Source organism: Neofelis nebulosa, chromosome 8, assembly GCF_028018385.1.
Source record: "Neofelis nebulosa isolate mNeoNeb1 chromosome 8, mNeoNeb1.pri, whole genome shotgun sequence".
Taxonomy (NCBI): Eukaryota; Metazoa; Chordata; class Mammalia; order Carnivora; family Felidae; genus Neofelis; species Neofelis nebulosa.
The window spans coordinates 19,700,381-19,718,413 of NC_080789.1; the positions used below are offsets into that span (position 1 = coordinate 19,700,381).

The window sequence follows — 18,033 nt, forward strand, 5'->3', positions numbered from 1 at the left end:
GAGATGGAAAGTTAGAAGAAAATTGCAGAGACACTTAATGTATGATTAGACCAGTGTCTTCCAAATTTGCCTAATTATCAGAATCATATTCAGCATTTGTTTAAAATATTAACTCCAGATCCCACCTTGTTGAATCACAAACTGCAGAAAAGAGTACTGAATAGCTGCATTGTTTTAAAAGTACCACAGGTGATTCTAACAACCACATAAGCTTGGGAAACATTTCATTTAAAAGAAAAAAAAGGAAGAAAAAGCTTCTTGAGAAAGGAAGAATGCTAATTTTTACACTACCAGTTTATACTTGGCACACAGAAGAAATGATTGATATGACCACTATCACATGCGACAATCTAAAATTTTTTACAATAAGACAAAAGATACATATTTTATGATTATTCATATCGTTTGCAATACAAAAGTACTTAGGAGCTTTCCACCTTCCACTTACACTATGGTAGACTAAATACCCTGGGGGAATATCTCACTGAGTTTGGCAGGAATAGGGGGAAATCTCTAAATACCACTTAATTTCTCCCCCAAAAAAGGAACAGACAAGAGCTGGAGTAGAAAGTTGGGAGGGCACCTTTTGGGATGAGCACTGGGTGTTGTATGGAAACCAATTTGACAGTAAATTTCATATATTAAAAAATAAATAAATAAATAAATAAATAAAAAAAAAAAAAAAAAAAAAAAAAAAAAAAAAAGAAAGTTGGGAGCTACAAATGGGAGGTGAGCAGAATGAATGGGTTTTCCTGAAGGCAAAAATCTCTAGCGGTACTTTGATCAGGACACAAAGCCCTGGGTGGGAGAAGGCAACCAGAGAATTTCACATTGAGTCTGAACCTTCTGAGGGAGAAGGAACTAGTAAGGGTTGTATTAGATTTATTTTATGTATTTTATCTTTTTGAAGCTCTTTTTTAAAAATTGTTTTCCTATTTGGTGATGACATAGAAAAACAATTGCTTATTGTTTACTGACCTTGTGTCCAGCAACATTGTTAAACACTACTATTAATATGAATAATTTGCCTTTAGATTTCTGGAGTTTTCTACATATACAATCATATTATCATCAAACAGAATTTTATTTCTTCCTTTTCAATTGTTACATCTATTTCTTTATCTTGCCTTACTACACTGAATTGAACATACAATATTGTGCTAAAAAGAAATGATAAGAGTAGGAACTCTTACTTTATCTTAAACCTTAAATAGAATGCTAAAACATTTTACCAGTAAGGAGGTCTGTATAGAAACCCTTTATCAGGTTAAAGCCTTTATTCTCAGTTCATTTGACACAGAGTGGGTAGCCCTGTGAGTGTGGATGTCCCAACAGACTCCTCATCTTAGACAGTCCCTAGGCTTTGTCCCTGCTCCCTCAGAGTTTACCAGCATAAGAACAGACTTTCCAAATCACCAAATACTCTCAAAATAAAAGCTGGCTTCCCTTCTTGACTTCCCTCTTTGACTTTCTTCCTTCCTCTAGTTTTTGGCCAGTATTTTCATTATAAATGCCTATTCATCAACGCATTCAAAAAGTATTTAAAAGATATGTATCCAGCATTATTAACTATTTTCAAGGGAAGGTTCAATCAGCAGACCTAACCTGCCATATACCTGTCATCAGAAGTCTGAGTAAACTCTAAGAATTCTTTTATATATACAATCACTATCTTTTTCAGTGGTTTTTCCTTGATTTTCAATCAAAAGCACAGAAAGTAATTGGATGAAATGAAGCCGAAATGAAAGCACAACACTATGTGCCTCTTCTGGCAAATAATCTAATGGAAGAGTTTTGTAAGATTCAAAAGGATAATAAAACATGAAAGAGTGTTGTAATGTCAACTACAATAACAAAAAAATGCTTTTAATGATATTAGGTAAAAGTCACCTTTGCCTCCTTTTCTCAATTCCTTCCTTCTAAAGATGATATAATTCCCTGACTGAATTAAATCAGGAAAAAGTGTGTAAGATTTGTGTTTCAGATCCTTGCCAAGTTCAACATTTTGACCTTGGTAAAAAATACCTCAAACACTAGTGCTGTGACTAGTCTATTGCTTGCTATACATTCTCTATTAGAGCCCAATATTAGCTCTTCAAAAATCTGCTCAGCAACATGGTAGTATAATCCAGACTCTTGCTTCTAGAGCCTGTAATCTCTGAAGTTTTAACTCAAATGACACCAGGATATTTGTGCTAGGCAATGGGGATACAATGAATAAAATATTTCTCTTTAAGAGGTCACAATTAACCACATGAGAAAGTAAGATACTAAAGGTATAAAGGGAGTTCAAGTGGGGAGGTAAGGGAAGAAAGAGTATTTCACGAAGGCATCCCAGAAGATACATTATGAGTACTCTGGAAAAACATCAATAGAAGAATTTAGGGGTGCGTGGGTAGCTTGGTTGGTTAAGCATCCAACTTCAGCCCAGATCATGATCTCATGGTTCGTGAGTTCAAATCCCACATTGGACTCTGGACTGATGATGTGGAGCCTGTTTGGGATTCTCTCTCTCTCTCCCTGTTTGTCCCACCTCATTCACACTTTCTGTCTCTCCCTCTCTCTCTCTCTCTCTCTAAGATAAATAAACTTAAAAAAAAAAAAAAAAGGAAGAATTTAGGCGAAAAAGAGGTAAACTGTACCTACTGACTACCAAATGTATCAAATTAAAGCCCTGGGGCAGAAAGAGAAAAATAAAGCTAGTGAGGGAAAACAATTAAATCGCCAAGCTTGTAACAAAATATTGTGAATGAAGGAGAACAATAAGCAGTAAAACACAAATGGATGGTTATACTTTAGTGTATTTATTGAATATTCTTACTTTACTGTATGGATTGGCTTTCCTCTACTATCTCCAAGAATTAGAAAGCTATTTGCTAAAACACATTTTTAAAATTTAAATATGATTAAAAGTGCTACATAAGATATATCAAAAGTGCTTCTAGAATATTTTTAAATGATAAAAATGTAACATTAGAATTTTGGACCAGAAAATTTCAACTAGATTTAACATTCTATAAATGAATAATAGTTAGTCCAATAAGTATAACTCAAGTATACATTTAAAAGTTGTGTCGGGGCGCCTGGGTGGCGCAGTCGGTTAAGCGTCCGACTTCAGCCAGGTCACGATCTCGCGGTCAGTGAGTTAGAGCCCCGCGTCAGGCTCTGGGCCGATGGCTCGGAGCCTGGAGCCTGTTTCCGATTCTGTGTCTCCCTCTCTCTCTGCCCCTCCCCCGTTCATGCTCTGTCTCTCTCTGTCCCAAAGGGAAAAAAAAAAAAAAAAAAAAAACGTTGAAAAAAAAATAAATAAATAAAAGTTGTGTCATAAATTTGAAATACATATTGGAATTTGCTTCCATTAAACAAATTGGAATTTGTTTCCATTAAATATTGGAACAATAGAGAACAAATTTATGTAACCTGAAACCCCTAATTTAAGATATTTTTCAGGAAAGTATATGCATTTTATGGTGGCACCTACTGGCAAAATGTAGAAATACAACCAAATTATAGCTAAGATGGCCTGATGAAAAGTTGGCAATGGGGAGGGAAGGGTAGGAATTGATTCTTTCATTTCTTCCCTGTCTGTTTGCCATCCTCCCTTTGATTCAAAGATTACTGTGTTTCCCTACTACCTCCACCCTATTCTACTCAGTTACAAGAGTTAAGCACATTTTTATCTCTAAGTTTTAAGGTTGAGAGACAGGCTAGAGAAAGATGCAGGCAGGAGTTAGAGCATTTAGAATTTGTATATCATACTGAGGTTTCTGGAGTCTTATCCTGTACCTAATATGAATCATTGAAGAATTTTAATCATGGGAGTAACATTAGTTGTTTCAGAAAGACCACTGGCAGTAGTGAGGGCAGCAGAATGGGGCAACTCAAAACTGGAGGAAAAAGAACTCAGAGAGAAGTGAAGAAGTTCAGGCAAGAAAGGATAAAAGTCTGAAAACAGACTTTCCATACAAAATGGAAATATAAGATAGTAGCTACAGGAATAGAGATGAGAAGAAAGAATATCAAAAACGTTAAGTAAGAAAAATTGATGGATCTTGGTGGCAGAAGGGATAGAGAAAGGAGAAAAAAGGAGTTTAAGATATGTTCCAGATTTCTGCTTAGGTAGCTTGAGAAAGAGAGGCTTCAAAAAGCTGGGGCACTTTAGAAAGAGAAAAAGGTTTGCAGGAAAGATGAAGACTTAGTTTGGGACATGTTAAGTTTTAGTTGCCTTTGAGGTCACAACCTATAGACAAAGATGTATTTTTGAAACTCAGGAAAGAGGTTTGGATCCCACTGAAATATAGATTTAGAATTTATAGATATAGAATTTATAGGAGTAGATGGAAAATAAGAGAATGAAATCTCAGAAGTATGGGGAAAAGGGTTCTAACAGAGAAAATGATCAAATTTAAGGACGTTTGGAGTCCAAAAAAGACCATACCAATCTGATCACAAGTGACCTTTGGCAGAATAGCTTCAATAGAGTGGAACAGTGAATGATTGTGAGTCAGTTAAGTACAGACAAGTAAATAGATATTGAGTGTCTACTCTGTGCCAGAAACCATGTTAACTCTAAGGGATATTAGTGAAGAAAATCAACAAAACCCTCACAGAGTTTACAGTCTGGTGAGAAATACATATTAAATAATTAGAATTGGGAAATGGAATAAAGGACAGCATTTTTTTTTTCAAGAATCTCAGTTATAAAAGGAAGGAGAGGGGCGTCTGGGTGGCTCAGTCAGTTAAGCATCCGACTTCGGTGCAGGTCATGATCTTGCAGTTTGTGAGTTCAAGCCCTGCTTCGGGCTCTGTGGTGATAGCTAGGAGCCTGGAGCCTGTTTCAGATTCTGTTTCTCCCTCTCTCTCTCTGCCCCTCCCCCACTTGCGCTCTGTCTCCCTCTGTCTCAAAAATAAACATTAGAAAAAATTGATTTAAAAAAAAACAAGAAAATAAAAGGAAGGAGAAGGAATTGACAAAAACAGAGAAGATCGTTTGTTGTTTTTTCTTATAATCTTTATGGACTGTGGCAAAAGTACTAGTAGAAGTTGAAATTATAAGACAAAATGAATAACCAATGAAACAATGTCCCAATAGGCTAGTCATATTATCCCCACTGTAGAAAATATCCTCCCTTCTCCCCATCTGGGCTTCATATCACACCCATTCTCCATGTCCGTCTAACTCCTTCAAGTCCATACTTTCAGATTAAGCTGAACTATAACAGCCACCCAGGTAAGTATTCCTGACCCTTTATCCCTGCCTCCCACAAATAAGGCAATTGTCCTTTCCTCTGTACATCCTCCTATTGCATAAATAGGATATATGGTTTTAGCTTTTAATAATTCTTTACAATTATGAAATGAATATATACTTAGTATACACAAATGTCACCATAAAGAAGAAATAAAGATCGCTTAGGGCACTATTTAGACACCCACATGAATATACCCACTACTTGGACACCTACTTCTTCAGTGTCTTCACAAGAACACAGAGTGAATTACTCACTGTGACAAGACAGGATATCCACAATAACTCACTGATAAGTTAAAGAATTTAAGATGCCTCATCCTAGATGCCTCTAAAATGTACTTCTATCCTATAGATAATTTATCCAAACCAGACATTCCTCCAAAGGGAATGCAATTATAACAAACTACAGTGGACTGAATGTACACATTTATATCTGCTCCCTCCTAAAGCTGCAGAGAAATGACAGAAATGCAAGTGTTTTAAATCCACGAAGAAAAAGAATGGAAGAGGAGACAATAGCGGATGACAGCAGAGACATACAATGAAAGGATGGAAAGATGAAAAGCAGACGGACATGTGGTAGCTGACTACTCAGAACAAAGAAAGCTAAAACATATGTAACTGCTAAAAGAGATTCCAATAAGAAGCAACTCCAGAAATTCTCAGATATTGAATTCAATACTGAAGGCTATGATAAAGGGGCTGCAAATAAGAACTAGTTGACAGTCTACATCAGAACACTTGACGCCTCAATCTCTTCTCCTATTCTGAGCAGTCAGGCCAGTGCACTTCCCTCCCCTCAGCATGGAAAGCAAGATTACTCTGAAGAAAGTAAGCCAGATGAGCTCTAGACCGCAAGGCAATGGGAACTGAAAACAGAGAGACTGAGTAAAAGTCTACAGACTGAACTGGGAGACTGAGCATCAGCTCCTATGCGACTTCAAATCCCAGAATATTACTAGACTAGCTAGACTTACAGCTTTCTGAAGGAGACTAAAGAATGCCACTGTGTAAATTCTGGGGTAAGTTCCAAAGAAAAGACCTATAGTTACCGACATTGGGAGAATCCCCAACAAAGGAACTAACTGGATGCCAGGCTATAATGAAATCCACTGTACAGAACTACTAATCAGCTTTACAGAGTCTCATTCTGAAATATGATGGAAGGGCTGTTCAGAATCACCATACATTTTAGGAATACCTCTAACATGAAAGATTGCAAAACTAACAAAAAAGAAAACATTCAACTTAGATAACAACAAAGACAATCCAGGAAGCAGATAAAAATAATCTTAAAAATATAATACTTTTAGATAAATAAAACATGATATAAGATCACATTCAATCAAATGGGAGAATACAATAAAAATATTTGTCTCCTGTTTTTCTCAGAAAGCCATGTACACCAATAAGGGGTATACCAATTAAAAATAAAGTCATGGGGCGCCTGGGTGGCTCAATCGGTTGAGCTTACGACTTCGTCTCAGGTCGTGATCTCGCGGTTTGTGAGTTCGCCCCGTGTCGGCCTCTGCGCTGACAGCTTGGAGCCTGAAGCCTACTTCGGATTCTGTGTCTCCTTCTCTCTCTGCCCCTCCCCCACTTGTGCTCTGTCTCTATCAAAAATAAATAAATGTAAAAAAAAATTTTTTTAATAAATAAAGTCATGAGATTCAGAAAACAAGGCAGAGGCAAAGAAAATTCATAAGGTAATGAAACTTCACAGTTACCACTGTGAAACAGGCCTGACAAGCAAAAGTACAAACTGAATGAAGAAGATAGTGCATTCTCCAAAAGGAATGTCTTCAAGGGCAAAACCCAGAACTTATAGATAACCTTATTATTAGGTCTAATAAGAAGAAATTGTATAGTTTTATTGGAAAGCTTGATAAAGAATCTATAATAAAATAGGAAGTCAAGCAAAAGAAAAAAGTAGATAATTATCAACTGTAGAAAAAAAAAAACGGGCGCCTGGGTGGCTCAGTCGGTTGAGCGGCCAACTTCGGCTCAGGTCATGATCTCGCGGTCCATGAGTTCGAGCCCCGCGTCGGGCTCTATGCTGACAGCTCAGAGCCTAGAACCTGTTTCAGATTCTGTGTCTCCCTCTCTCTCTCTGACCCTTCCCCGTTCATGCTCTGTCTCTCTGTCTCAAAAATAAATAAACGTTAAAAAAAAAAAAAGAAAGAAAAAAAACAAAAAAATCTATACAAGAAAGGAAGTATAATCACAGCATATCACATAGCTTAGGTGTAGGCAGTATTTACAGAGTCATAATAAAAAAATTCTAAAACATAACTTAAGCTGAAATTGTAGTATAACTAGATATGAAGGATGAATGAAGTCTGTGTGTATCTGTGTGCCTAACAGGAGGGAGAAGACAGAAATGGGGAGCTGGGACATTGGCATAGGAAGTTAATATTGTCTAAAACTGAAAAAAATCAACAAATAGCTGAATAAAAATTTCATTTAAATGAGGTAAATCTAAAAACAAAAAAACTTAAAGTCAATTCATCTGTAGAGGACTATTTTACTGTAAGTCCATAATGCCACTTGACTTTAACAAAATATACCTATATTTGCTTTGCTAAAAATAAAATATTTTTTTAAATTATCTGTGATCTCAGAAGAAACAGCCAGCCAATATATTTGAAAGTTCAGAAGATGTCACTATTATTGACTATAAGTCATATTCAAAAAACCTCTTCCAAATTTACTTCCTTGGAATGGATATCCACAAAGAAGACAGAAGGATATAATTCAAAATAAAATCCTAAGAAAAAAATCCTTGGAATCTTACAATGAAAAGAAGTTTCATGAAATAAGATATAGTGATTAAAAGAATGGGTTCCAGGTTCAGAACTGAGTTCAGATCCCAGCTCTGCTACTTAAATAACAATGTGACTGAGTTAAATTACTTAGTCCCAGTGCTTCAGTTTCTTCCTCTCTAAACTGGGTGTGTATACAGTACCCATAATGTAAGGCTGCTGTAATGATCAAATGATAACCCCCACAAAGAGCTTAATATAATGCCTGACACATAAAAAGTGTTGAGTAAATACCAGCTCTTTTTATTAGTACAATGCTAAAGCATACCAACCAAATTGACAGTGATCTACCATGATTGCTAACATATACAATACACTTCTGTTCCCCACCAAATTACTCTCAAAATTCTTATCATCCAAGATGCATATATTATAAATAGGAGTCTATCAGATACGAAGATCTTACTTCCAATATAATATAAAAACAAATTCCAGATAAACTAAAGATTTACACCCAAGAAAAGGAAAAAATAGTAGCAGGAAGTAGAATATAGATTTCATCATATCTCTATCAATTTCCTTACTCATTCCGGGCATAAGTTTCCTTTATTGCTAAATAAAAACTTTAAAGAAATGATCTGTTCAGTCATGTCCAGTCCTCAAAAATCTATTTATTCCAGAAAAAGACAAACAGAAATCCCTCTTCTATAGTCAAATTTAATTGAACATGCCATTTGACTTTGGCAAAAATTTTAGAATCAAAGATAGGCAGAAACTAGAGGGATAGGTCATGAGGTTATAATTTATTCATCTAGATATTTTGTTTCTTCTCCCTACTGTTTGGTTTGATCTTTGGTCATTTCAATAGCTCCTATATTCAAATCTACCTCTGATTCTATAAGTTTTAAAGCTAGATTAGTAAAAAACATTTGTAATTTATGAAAAGTCGTTACCTTGGATTTGGTATTTCTCCAAGAATCTCATCTAATTTGTCAATGAAGTTAATAAAATTAGACAATCCTTTTACATGTGCCCTTAAAGGATCAGATGGTGATGGTGCATATCCTTTCCCTCCAAGCTCTAGTGTCCTAATAAATGATGTAGCCACCTATGAATTAAAACAAATGATTTAGTTATGTTTAATGATTTAGTAAGTTAAAAATAAAACTTTATGAAGCTGGGTGCATTTATATTATTTCTGGGTATAGAGGTAAAGTAAGCACTTTTTACAATTCATGCCACTTTGATTCAGAAGCAAATAATTAAAGAAACAGATGCCATGCAAAATTCATGCCAGCAGGGGTGATGGCAATGCAAGTGGAGACTGGGGAGCCAAGTTAGAAAACTAAGAGAGTAAGAATATATTCATAAGAGAATATCACTGACTATAAAATATTAGTGTAGAAATATATTCTTGTAGAGATTAAACTGGAGTTTTTATATGGATCAAAGGGTTTTTAAGTATCAACTGTGTTGATTTATTCAAGGGTGGGCAATTAATTCAATTCTTCCAAGCCTTATCTTACTTTAAACACTTAGACTAAATAATCACTATGTCCTATCTAGCTTTCACATTTTAGGATTATTTCATCATGTGTAGTTCAAGAGGCCTTACCTCTACAATGATAAAATTATGTATATGATGGCTATACTTAAGAGCATCTCCATCAAAGATGAAATGTTCTAAAGCTGTATTTTCCAAAGTGTATCCTAAGACAAATTCTATGAAATTTCAGTAATTTGGAAGAAAGTTCCAAGGTTAAATAACTTAGAAAACAACAGATTAAATAACATGGTTAATTTAAGCATATTTCTTAATGGTAGGACCTCTCAGAGCTTTTGATATATAAACATCCAATAAAGGTATATACTATTTCCAAACTTTTTGCCCTTGGACACATTTATTCAAGGAGCATTTAACAGGGACTTCTTCCTTTGGACGTATTTACTCAAGGAGAATTTAACAGGGCTACCACTCTATAGAACACACGTAGGAAAACACTGTTTTAGAGATATTCTCCCTTGTCAAATTTGAAGAATATGGTAATAATACCACAGATTTTCAAATACCAAGGAAGAACATATATTCACAGTTTAAAACCTGTTTTATCATAAGAAGTCTATATTACGGTACAGGTATCCACTGTTCATAACAGCCTTTTAAAACATCTTGAAAATGTAATATGTCCATACCAAAAAGATAGACATCTTTTTCTCTTGAGCAGCATGTTTCAAATCAGTGAAGGCTTCTCGTCCAAGTCCTCTATCAGGAATATTAAGAATATGAGCCAGAGCCAGGTCATTCTTTGAATTCACTAGCAGGCTTAAATATGAGTAGATAACTTTCCTTGCTAGTAACTGCACCTGTACAATAAAATATTATTTTCTTTATTGAGGTTGTTCTAAATCAATAATCTTTTCTTATATGCAGTAAAAATACTTATGACCATTCAATAACAATCTCACTCAACTCTTTGGGAAAAAAAGAGAACTACCATAAAACAAAAGTTTGAATGGGACAATTAACATATTCTTGATCGTGAAACCAACTTGCCACCAGTGAGCATCTATGAGCAAATAACAACTATCATAATTGTTGAAAATGTCTCTTAAAAAAATGATATAAAAAGATAAAGTCCGAAGTCTGCATTTCTGATAAGGCTGGATCTCTTTCCCCTGCACACATTTGTCACTAAATAACAAGGAGTGGGGCGCCTGGGTGGCGCAGTCGGTTAAGCGTCCGACTTCAGCCAGGTCACGATCTCGCGGTCCGTGAGTTCGAGCCCCGCGTCAGGCTCTGGGCTGATGGCTCGGAGCCTGGGGCCTGTTTCCGATTCTGTGTCTCCCTCTCTCTCTGCCCCTCCCCCGTTCATGCTCTGTCTCTCTCTGTCCCAAAAATAAATAAAAAAATGTTGAAAAAAAAAAAATTAAAATTAAATAACAAGGAGTAATGATGCCCCCCGAAGCTTAGGGAATGAGCCAACTGGCACTATTTGGTCCTTTACCCATACAGGACTAGATATAGGCTGAAGTTAAAAGGTTAAATTTTGGAGGAAATTATTAGATATTGGTTTTGACAATACCAAATAACCAAGTAAGTATTGCAATGAAGAGATAGAAGCAAATGTAAAAAAAATAACAAGTAGTTGATGTTGACATTAACTGGCCTAAAACAGAGCTATGACTGTTTAAGCACAAGATAAATAATATCTGCTATAATTTCATATGGATATTGGTTCTTTCATATATACTGTATTTGTCTTTTATAGTCAAACAACAAACCAGGGTATTCAATGATCTTATTCTTAAAATTAGCTATTTATAGCTATTTAAGGCCTTGCAACTTCTATCTAGTATGGGGGAAGTGATAGTGTGAACTCCCACAAATTAGTATAACTTATTAGGTAAATTTTCAAAAACATAAATACATAAAGACACCGGAGGGACGCCTGGGTGGCTCAGTCGGTTAAGTGTCCAACTTTGGCTCAGGCATGATCTCATGGTTTGTGAGTTCAAGCCCTGCGTCAGACTCTGTGCGGACAGCTCACAGCCTGCAGCCAGCTTCAGATTCTGTCTCCCCCCACCCCCCCTGCCCTCCCCCGCTCTTGCTCTGTCTCTCTCAAGAATAACATTTAAAAAAATTTTGTTAATAAAAATAAATAAATAAAAGACCCTAGAAAGGATCCAAAAAGCAGACACAAGCTGGAGGAGAACTTGATTTTAAAAGAACTGCAACAAGAAGGGTAAGAATAGCAAGCCTGTGGTTGTTCAAGGCCCTCAACTTCCTGTAGTACTGAAGTGAGTGATCATGTGAACCTCACAGATAACAAACATAAAATGGGAAGAAATTTTAAATACTATTTAAAGACACTGAGAAGTGTCCAGAGGGTAGACAGAAGCTGGAAGAATATTTAATTTTAATGGAACTGCAATAAGAAGGGTATGAATTAAGTTCGTGGATTACTGGCCCAAATTTCATGACTATGGCGGCTGCAGAAGGTAGAAGTGACTATAAAGGTGTCCTTAGAATCCAGAGCTGGGAAAGCAGCTAGAAATTTAAAGGGGAAAATCTTGGAAAAATTGAGAGCATAAAGAGTCAAAATCCCTAGCTGACTGGGAAACCACACAAGCATGGGGGAGACTCCAGGAGGCCCATCAAAAATGCAAGTCAAAATGAGAAAGAAACATATTCAAAAAATATATTCAAGAAAGACTGAGCTATGAGGAACCAGAGCTATGCGTTGGAAGGTTTGCTAAACTGAGTGCATTCCTCAACTGTGTATAGCTTAAGTGGCAGAAAGCTGAAGGTGTACAGGCTTGAAGTGTTAAATGTACACAGCCAAAGCTTATCAGAACTGGAAAATTCAGGAAAAACCCTAGGAAAAGGAATCTATGGAGAGAATAAGCTCCATACTTCCCCCAAACTGTGCCTGACTGCCAAATTTGGCAGGCAGAAGAAAGATCTACAAAAGCCAACCCAAAAAAACAGCAAAGGGAAGCCATAATAATAGATATCCAAAAAGGTGCATACTGAGGAAACAAAATATGAAGTTGAAATCCAGGCAAGTAAATTGCCTACTAGAACAAAAACTCAACTGTCCTCAGAAGAACATGATATAACCCAGAGTCAATATAGAATATTATCTGTAATGTCCAGTTTTCATTCACAAATTACTAGACAGTTTTAAAAAAAGGGGGGGGGGCGCCTGGGTGGCTCAGTTGGTTAAGCATCCGACTTCGGCTCAGATCATGATCTCACGGTTTTTGAGTTCAAGTGCCCCATTGGGCTCTGTGGTGACAGCTTGGAGCCTGCAGCCTGACTTCGAATTCTGTGTCTCCCTCTCTCTCTGCTCTTCCCCTGCTCGTGCTCTGTTTCTCTCTGTCTCTCAAAAATAAATAAATACATTTTAAAAAATTAATTAATTAATTAAATTAAAAAATTTTAAAAAGAAAAGGAGAAAGTGTTACCCCTTCTTAGTATAAAAAGCAATCAATAGAAATTATCACCAAGTAGACCTAGATGTTAGATTTAGCAGACAAAACATCAAGGTGTTTGTTATAAATACATTCAAAGAATTCAAATGAAATATGTTCAATGAATTTAAAAAATGTTATCAATGAATTAACAGAGGAAATGACAACAGAAAAGTGGACACTATAAAAAAAGTAAATTCTAGAAATGAAAAGTACAATAACAAAAACAAAATTTGCCAAGTGGGCTCAATAACAACTTGGAGAAAGTGGAAGAAAGTATCAGTGAACTTACAAATATATAAATAGAAATTACCAAATCTGAAAAACAAAGGAAGAAAAAAAAAGAAAAAAGAACCAACGAACACTGTGGGATAATTTAATTAAATCAATATATAAATACTTAGAATCCCTACAGAAAAGTGAAAGAAGCAGGAAAAAAAATACTTGAAATTATGGCCAAAAGCACGCCAAATCTGGTACAAAACATTAATTTATAGATGTAAGTGGCTACTCAAGTAGGAAAAACAAAAAATCACTCCCATATTATAATCAAACTTTGACAGCCAAAGATGAGAAAAAAAATCTCAAAAGTAACCAGGGCAAAATGACACATTATGTACTAGGGAATGATGACAAGATTAATAGACCATCAAAAAATAAGCCAAAGACACTGGAACAACATATTAAATATGCTGAGAAATTATCTTAAATATTGCTATACAATTACAATAAGCAAGATAACATAGTATTTGTGAATGAAACAGAACCACGTCCACAAATAGACCTAACATACATATGGCCATTTGATTTTTGACATAGGTGCAAAAGAAATCATAGAGAAAGGACAGTCTTTTCAATAACTGGTGTAGAAGCAATTGATCATTCATATGCAAAACAAATGAACCCCACCTAAACCTCACACCTTTTGTAAAAATTAACTCAAAGCAGATCACAGGTATAAATGTACAATATAAAACTGTAAAAGTTTTAGAAGAAAACATAAAAGAAAATCTTTGTAACTTGGATTAGGCAGTTATTAGACATGACACCAAAAGCATAATCTATAATAGAAAAAAAAAACGATAAATTGGATTTCATCAAAATTAAATTAGTTTTATGGAATTCTTATCACCCTCTCAACTGCTTCCACCCTATCTTCTTGCTCTGGAATCTTGTTTGTAACTAATTCTTAAATGTTGCTCCCACACTATTTACCTGAAATCTTCTCCTTGCCTATACCCTTAGAAAAATGGACTCCACGAATTCTAAACTCAATTCCCTCTCAAAACATGAAATTCATTAAACCCTTCAGAGACTGACAACATAGCTAAAGATCCCATAATTTATCATCTGTAACTAAGAAAATACTTTCTGAATTAAATCTTTTTGTTTTTAATGTTTATTTTTGAGAGAGACAGACAGACAGACACACAGACAGACAGCATGAGTGGGAGAGGGGCAGAGATAGAGGGAGACACAGAATCCGAAGCAGGCTCCAGGCTCTGAGCTGTCAGCACACAGCACAACACGGGACTTGAACTCACGAACCATGAAATCATGACCTGAGCCAAAGTCGGATCCCTAACTAACTGAGCCACCCAGATGCCCCAATACTTTCTGAATTAAAATTAAAATTTCTCCATATTCTGTTTAATCATATTTTAAATTAGGAAGCATAAAAGAAAGCTTTAAAAGGTAGGAATAAAAATTACAAATCAATAAGAAGTGTCATAGACAATTACTAAGAGAGTCTCTCAAGTTCATATACATATTAAAAACACTTTTAAAGGTAACATGCTTTTGGATTATTTAAATATCATATGAAAAACAATTTTTGAAACATGGTAGGCAGTCAGGGTCAATTTAAAAAAACTTTGAGGGTGCCTGACTGGTTCAGTCAGTTAAGCAACTGACTCTTCATTTCAGCTCAGGTCATGATCTCACAGTGGGTCAGCACAGAGCCTGCTTGGGATTCTCTCTCTCCCTCTCTTTCTGCCCCTCCCCTGCTCACTCTCTTTCTCTCAAATTAAATAAATAAACTTTAAAAAATACTTTAAAAAAACTTTATTGGACAGGAAAAAATTACCTTAAATATGGACTCAAAATTTAAGCAAAATTGATTTTTTAAATAAAGTTTGAATATTAACACTATGAAACTCTTTTCTTAAATATTAAAAATATTAGACAAATGTTACCTTTGCAGAGAGGCTCCCTGATTTCCCATATAAACAGCAATTCATGTACTCCCTTTCTTACCACCCTGTAATATTTCTGCATATCAGCCAATTATAATTCCCTGATAGACCTTAACGTTTTCTGACATTGTGTGTTTTCTTAATCTTTCTACTACTTCATAAGTTCCAGGAGAGCAAATGATATATCCTTAGGGCCTTAAAGAATGACTGGCATTATAGCAGGTAATCAGTCCATTTTATTAATAGGTTCTCAATTAGTTTTTGTTCAATGATAAATGGAAAAAAAAAACTTAATACATGCATGTGGCCCTTTTAGATATTACAAAATGAAAACTACTGATAAAATCTTACTTGAGATCGAATAAGCACTCATGTATTTTTATTACATTGCCTTAAAAAGAAAATCACTCTAAGGTACAACTCTAAGATAAAATCATCTTTCAGATCCATCCTAAAATTTTATAACATAAGGCACAACATGGTTTTCTGCTTATATTTCAAGTGTCCTTTTATTTTTATTTTCAGTGTAAATCATAACACTTCATGTGACTCTATAATACAAAAGTTTCCATTTTAATTTCACAGTGGAATAGTCTGTCTAAAACATATGAATCTCCTCTATCTTATCTCTTCACATTTCAAAAGACTAACACATTTGTCAAAAATTAAAGCAGAGAGAAAGTGACATTCACACTGTAATCAGAAACTGTTTTACTCTTTCTAGATTTAATTTCATTCAATCCCTGTCTCACTGTGCCTCTACTGTTCAAAAATAATGAGGATATAACAATATGTATAGATTTGATCCTTATTGGGTACAAACCACATCTACAACTTGCTCTTTAAGGCTAGCAAATTCTGCCCTGCTGATCTGTGATGCTAGGCAAACATCAGGGAAAAACATTTTGGAGTCCTCACAGTTAGAGTGTTTCTTTTAACTCATGGCTACAATTGGAAATCTATCCCTATCATTATGGTCATATAACATGGCAGTTATGGTTTCCCTGCTCTTGTATTTGCAAGTGTGTTTTAAAGAGGCTCTCTGGAAAAGCATTCCACATAAATACAGTTATGATGTCCAGAAGCAAGGGCCTAAATTGAAAAAATCCACAAGATTGAAGCTTTTACCAAGATACCAAAAATAAAGATAATGTTCTGTTTATTTGTTTAATAAACCGATTCAATCCATACCACAAAGTATTTGCAATGTTTGTTTAGAAGTTGAACAATCTTACTTAAGCTTTCTGGCAAGTCCAAGCTTCTTTTCCTATCCCTTAATTATTACTGAAACGCAGATATTCAACCTCAATTTGGAAGTTACTTTTGCTAGATTGAGATTAACAATTTATACAGGTATTTTTTACTTTCTTTGCCAATACATAAATTCTTACATATAACAACAACAACAAAAAGTTGAACTAGAACTAATATACTGGTAGAATTTTTTATTTAACTGAGGGTTTTCTTTTTGGGCCTTTATTCCATTTTTCCCTTCCTTGCTTCAGAATTTCTAGTGCAGTTTAGTACCTTAGGAAAAATGAAATAAAATAAAATAAGGAAACAAAAATATTTTTTCTCAAATTCATGCCATTCATCTACTTAATGACTCTGGCGTGGCATTAGTTAAGGTACATTTTGTGATCAAAATATATCTTTGCAAGACTTCAGCCCAAAAAAGTCACATTAGAATTTTAATAGAAATATATTGCCTTCCAAAAATACTTTGCAAAAAGAAAAATTAGAAGTCTGCAAGTAAAATGCAAAATGGCTAAGAGGATGGCTGTGACTTTAATAGTCCTCATAAAATCTAATCTATCAGCTAACTACTAGACAGAATACTCTCGGAAAACAATCCAAGGAGGCAAAAGATAAAAGTAGAGGATTAACCCAATGAAACTATCGTTGTATTTTTAATTTTTTTTTAATGTTTATTTATTTTTGAGAGAGAGAGACAGAGTGCAAGTAAGGAAGGGGCAGAGAGAGACAGAGGGAGACACAGAATCCAAAGCAGGCTCCAGGCTCTGAGCTATCAGCACAGGGCTTGAACTCATGGACTGCGAGATCATGACATGAACCGAAGTCGGATGCTCAACTGACTGAGCCACCCAGGCGCCACTATCATGGTATTTTTAAATGAGAAAACTATATGCTTGCAGTGAAGACTCATCAGTTTCTATGTACTATGATCTTTTTTCATGAATATCCCTTTAAGATATAACATTTTATATATGTAAGCCAAAATTATAAACACGTAGGTGTTTTACACAAACTAGTTCATTTCTATTCATTAAAAGGCACAATAACAATTACTGTTTTTTCCCTGTAGAGCCTGTAACATAAATTAAAGAGATCTGTAAGTGATCTAGTCTCTTGATATATATGAATGTACTCTTTAAGAACCAATGAGAAAAGACCAGGTATTTGGTAAACATTTTATCAATATTTGGGACAGGAGGGAAAAACAATGCAAGTGAAAAATTAATTTCAAGCAAGAGAAAATAGTTACAAATCACTAAATAAAATCATGTCTGGGAAGAAAACATTCAAAGATGGGCTTGGAATATTTTCTTGTACCAGAAAAAAAAAAAAGTAAGTGCTCAGAAGTCAAATAGGGCATGTAAACAAAAAAAAAGACACAGAAGCCAGCATGAAGGGAATCTACCATTTTAGAATCAAGGATTAATGACTGTAATTGATTTTAAAACTCTGAATAAATAAAAAGTCATGAGTATATAGGTAATAAATACATAAAAAAGGAGAAAGATAAATAGAAAAAATCAAATTTGCATCTTAAATAACTATTATCCCAACTCCTAAGCTGGTAATGAAATAGAAAGAATTAAGTAGTGAC

The 18,033-nt window shown here is 35.0% G+C and overlaps 1 protein-coding gene across 7 annotated transcripts in view; it reads right to left on the minus strand.

Moving 5' to 3' along the window:
• PARPBP (PARP1 binding protein) overlaps positions 1 to 18,033 on the minus strand; it is a 73,159-nt gene that overhangs the window by 29,251 nt on the left and 25,875 nt on the right. For 4 of the 7 annotated variants that reach the window (XR_009265401.1, XM_058741600.1, XM_058741599.1 and 1 more), the window contains exons 5-6: positions 10,207 to 10,377; positions 8,967 to 9,121 (exon numbers count right to left, since the gene is read on the minus strand). The exons of 2 other annotated variants lie outside the window; for them this stretch is intronic. Coding sequence is in view for 3 of the 5 variants with exons in the window: in XM_058741600.1 (XP_058597583.1) it covers positions 8,967 to 9,121; positions 10,207 to 10,377 (326 nt within the window). In the remaining 2 variants the exon portion in view is untranslated. Of the gene's footprint in view, positions 1 to 8,966; positions 9,122 to 10,206; positions 10,378 to 18,033 lie in introns of those variants that run through there. One more of the 7 variants, XR_009265402.1, reaches the window with a different exon arrangement.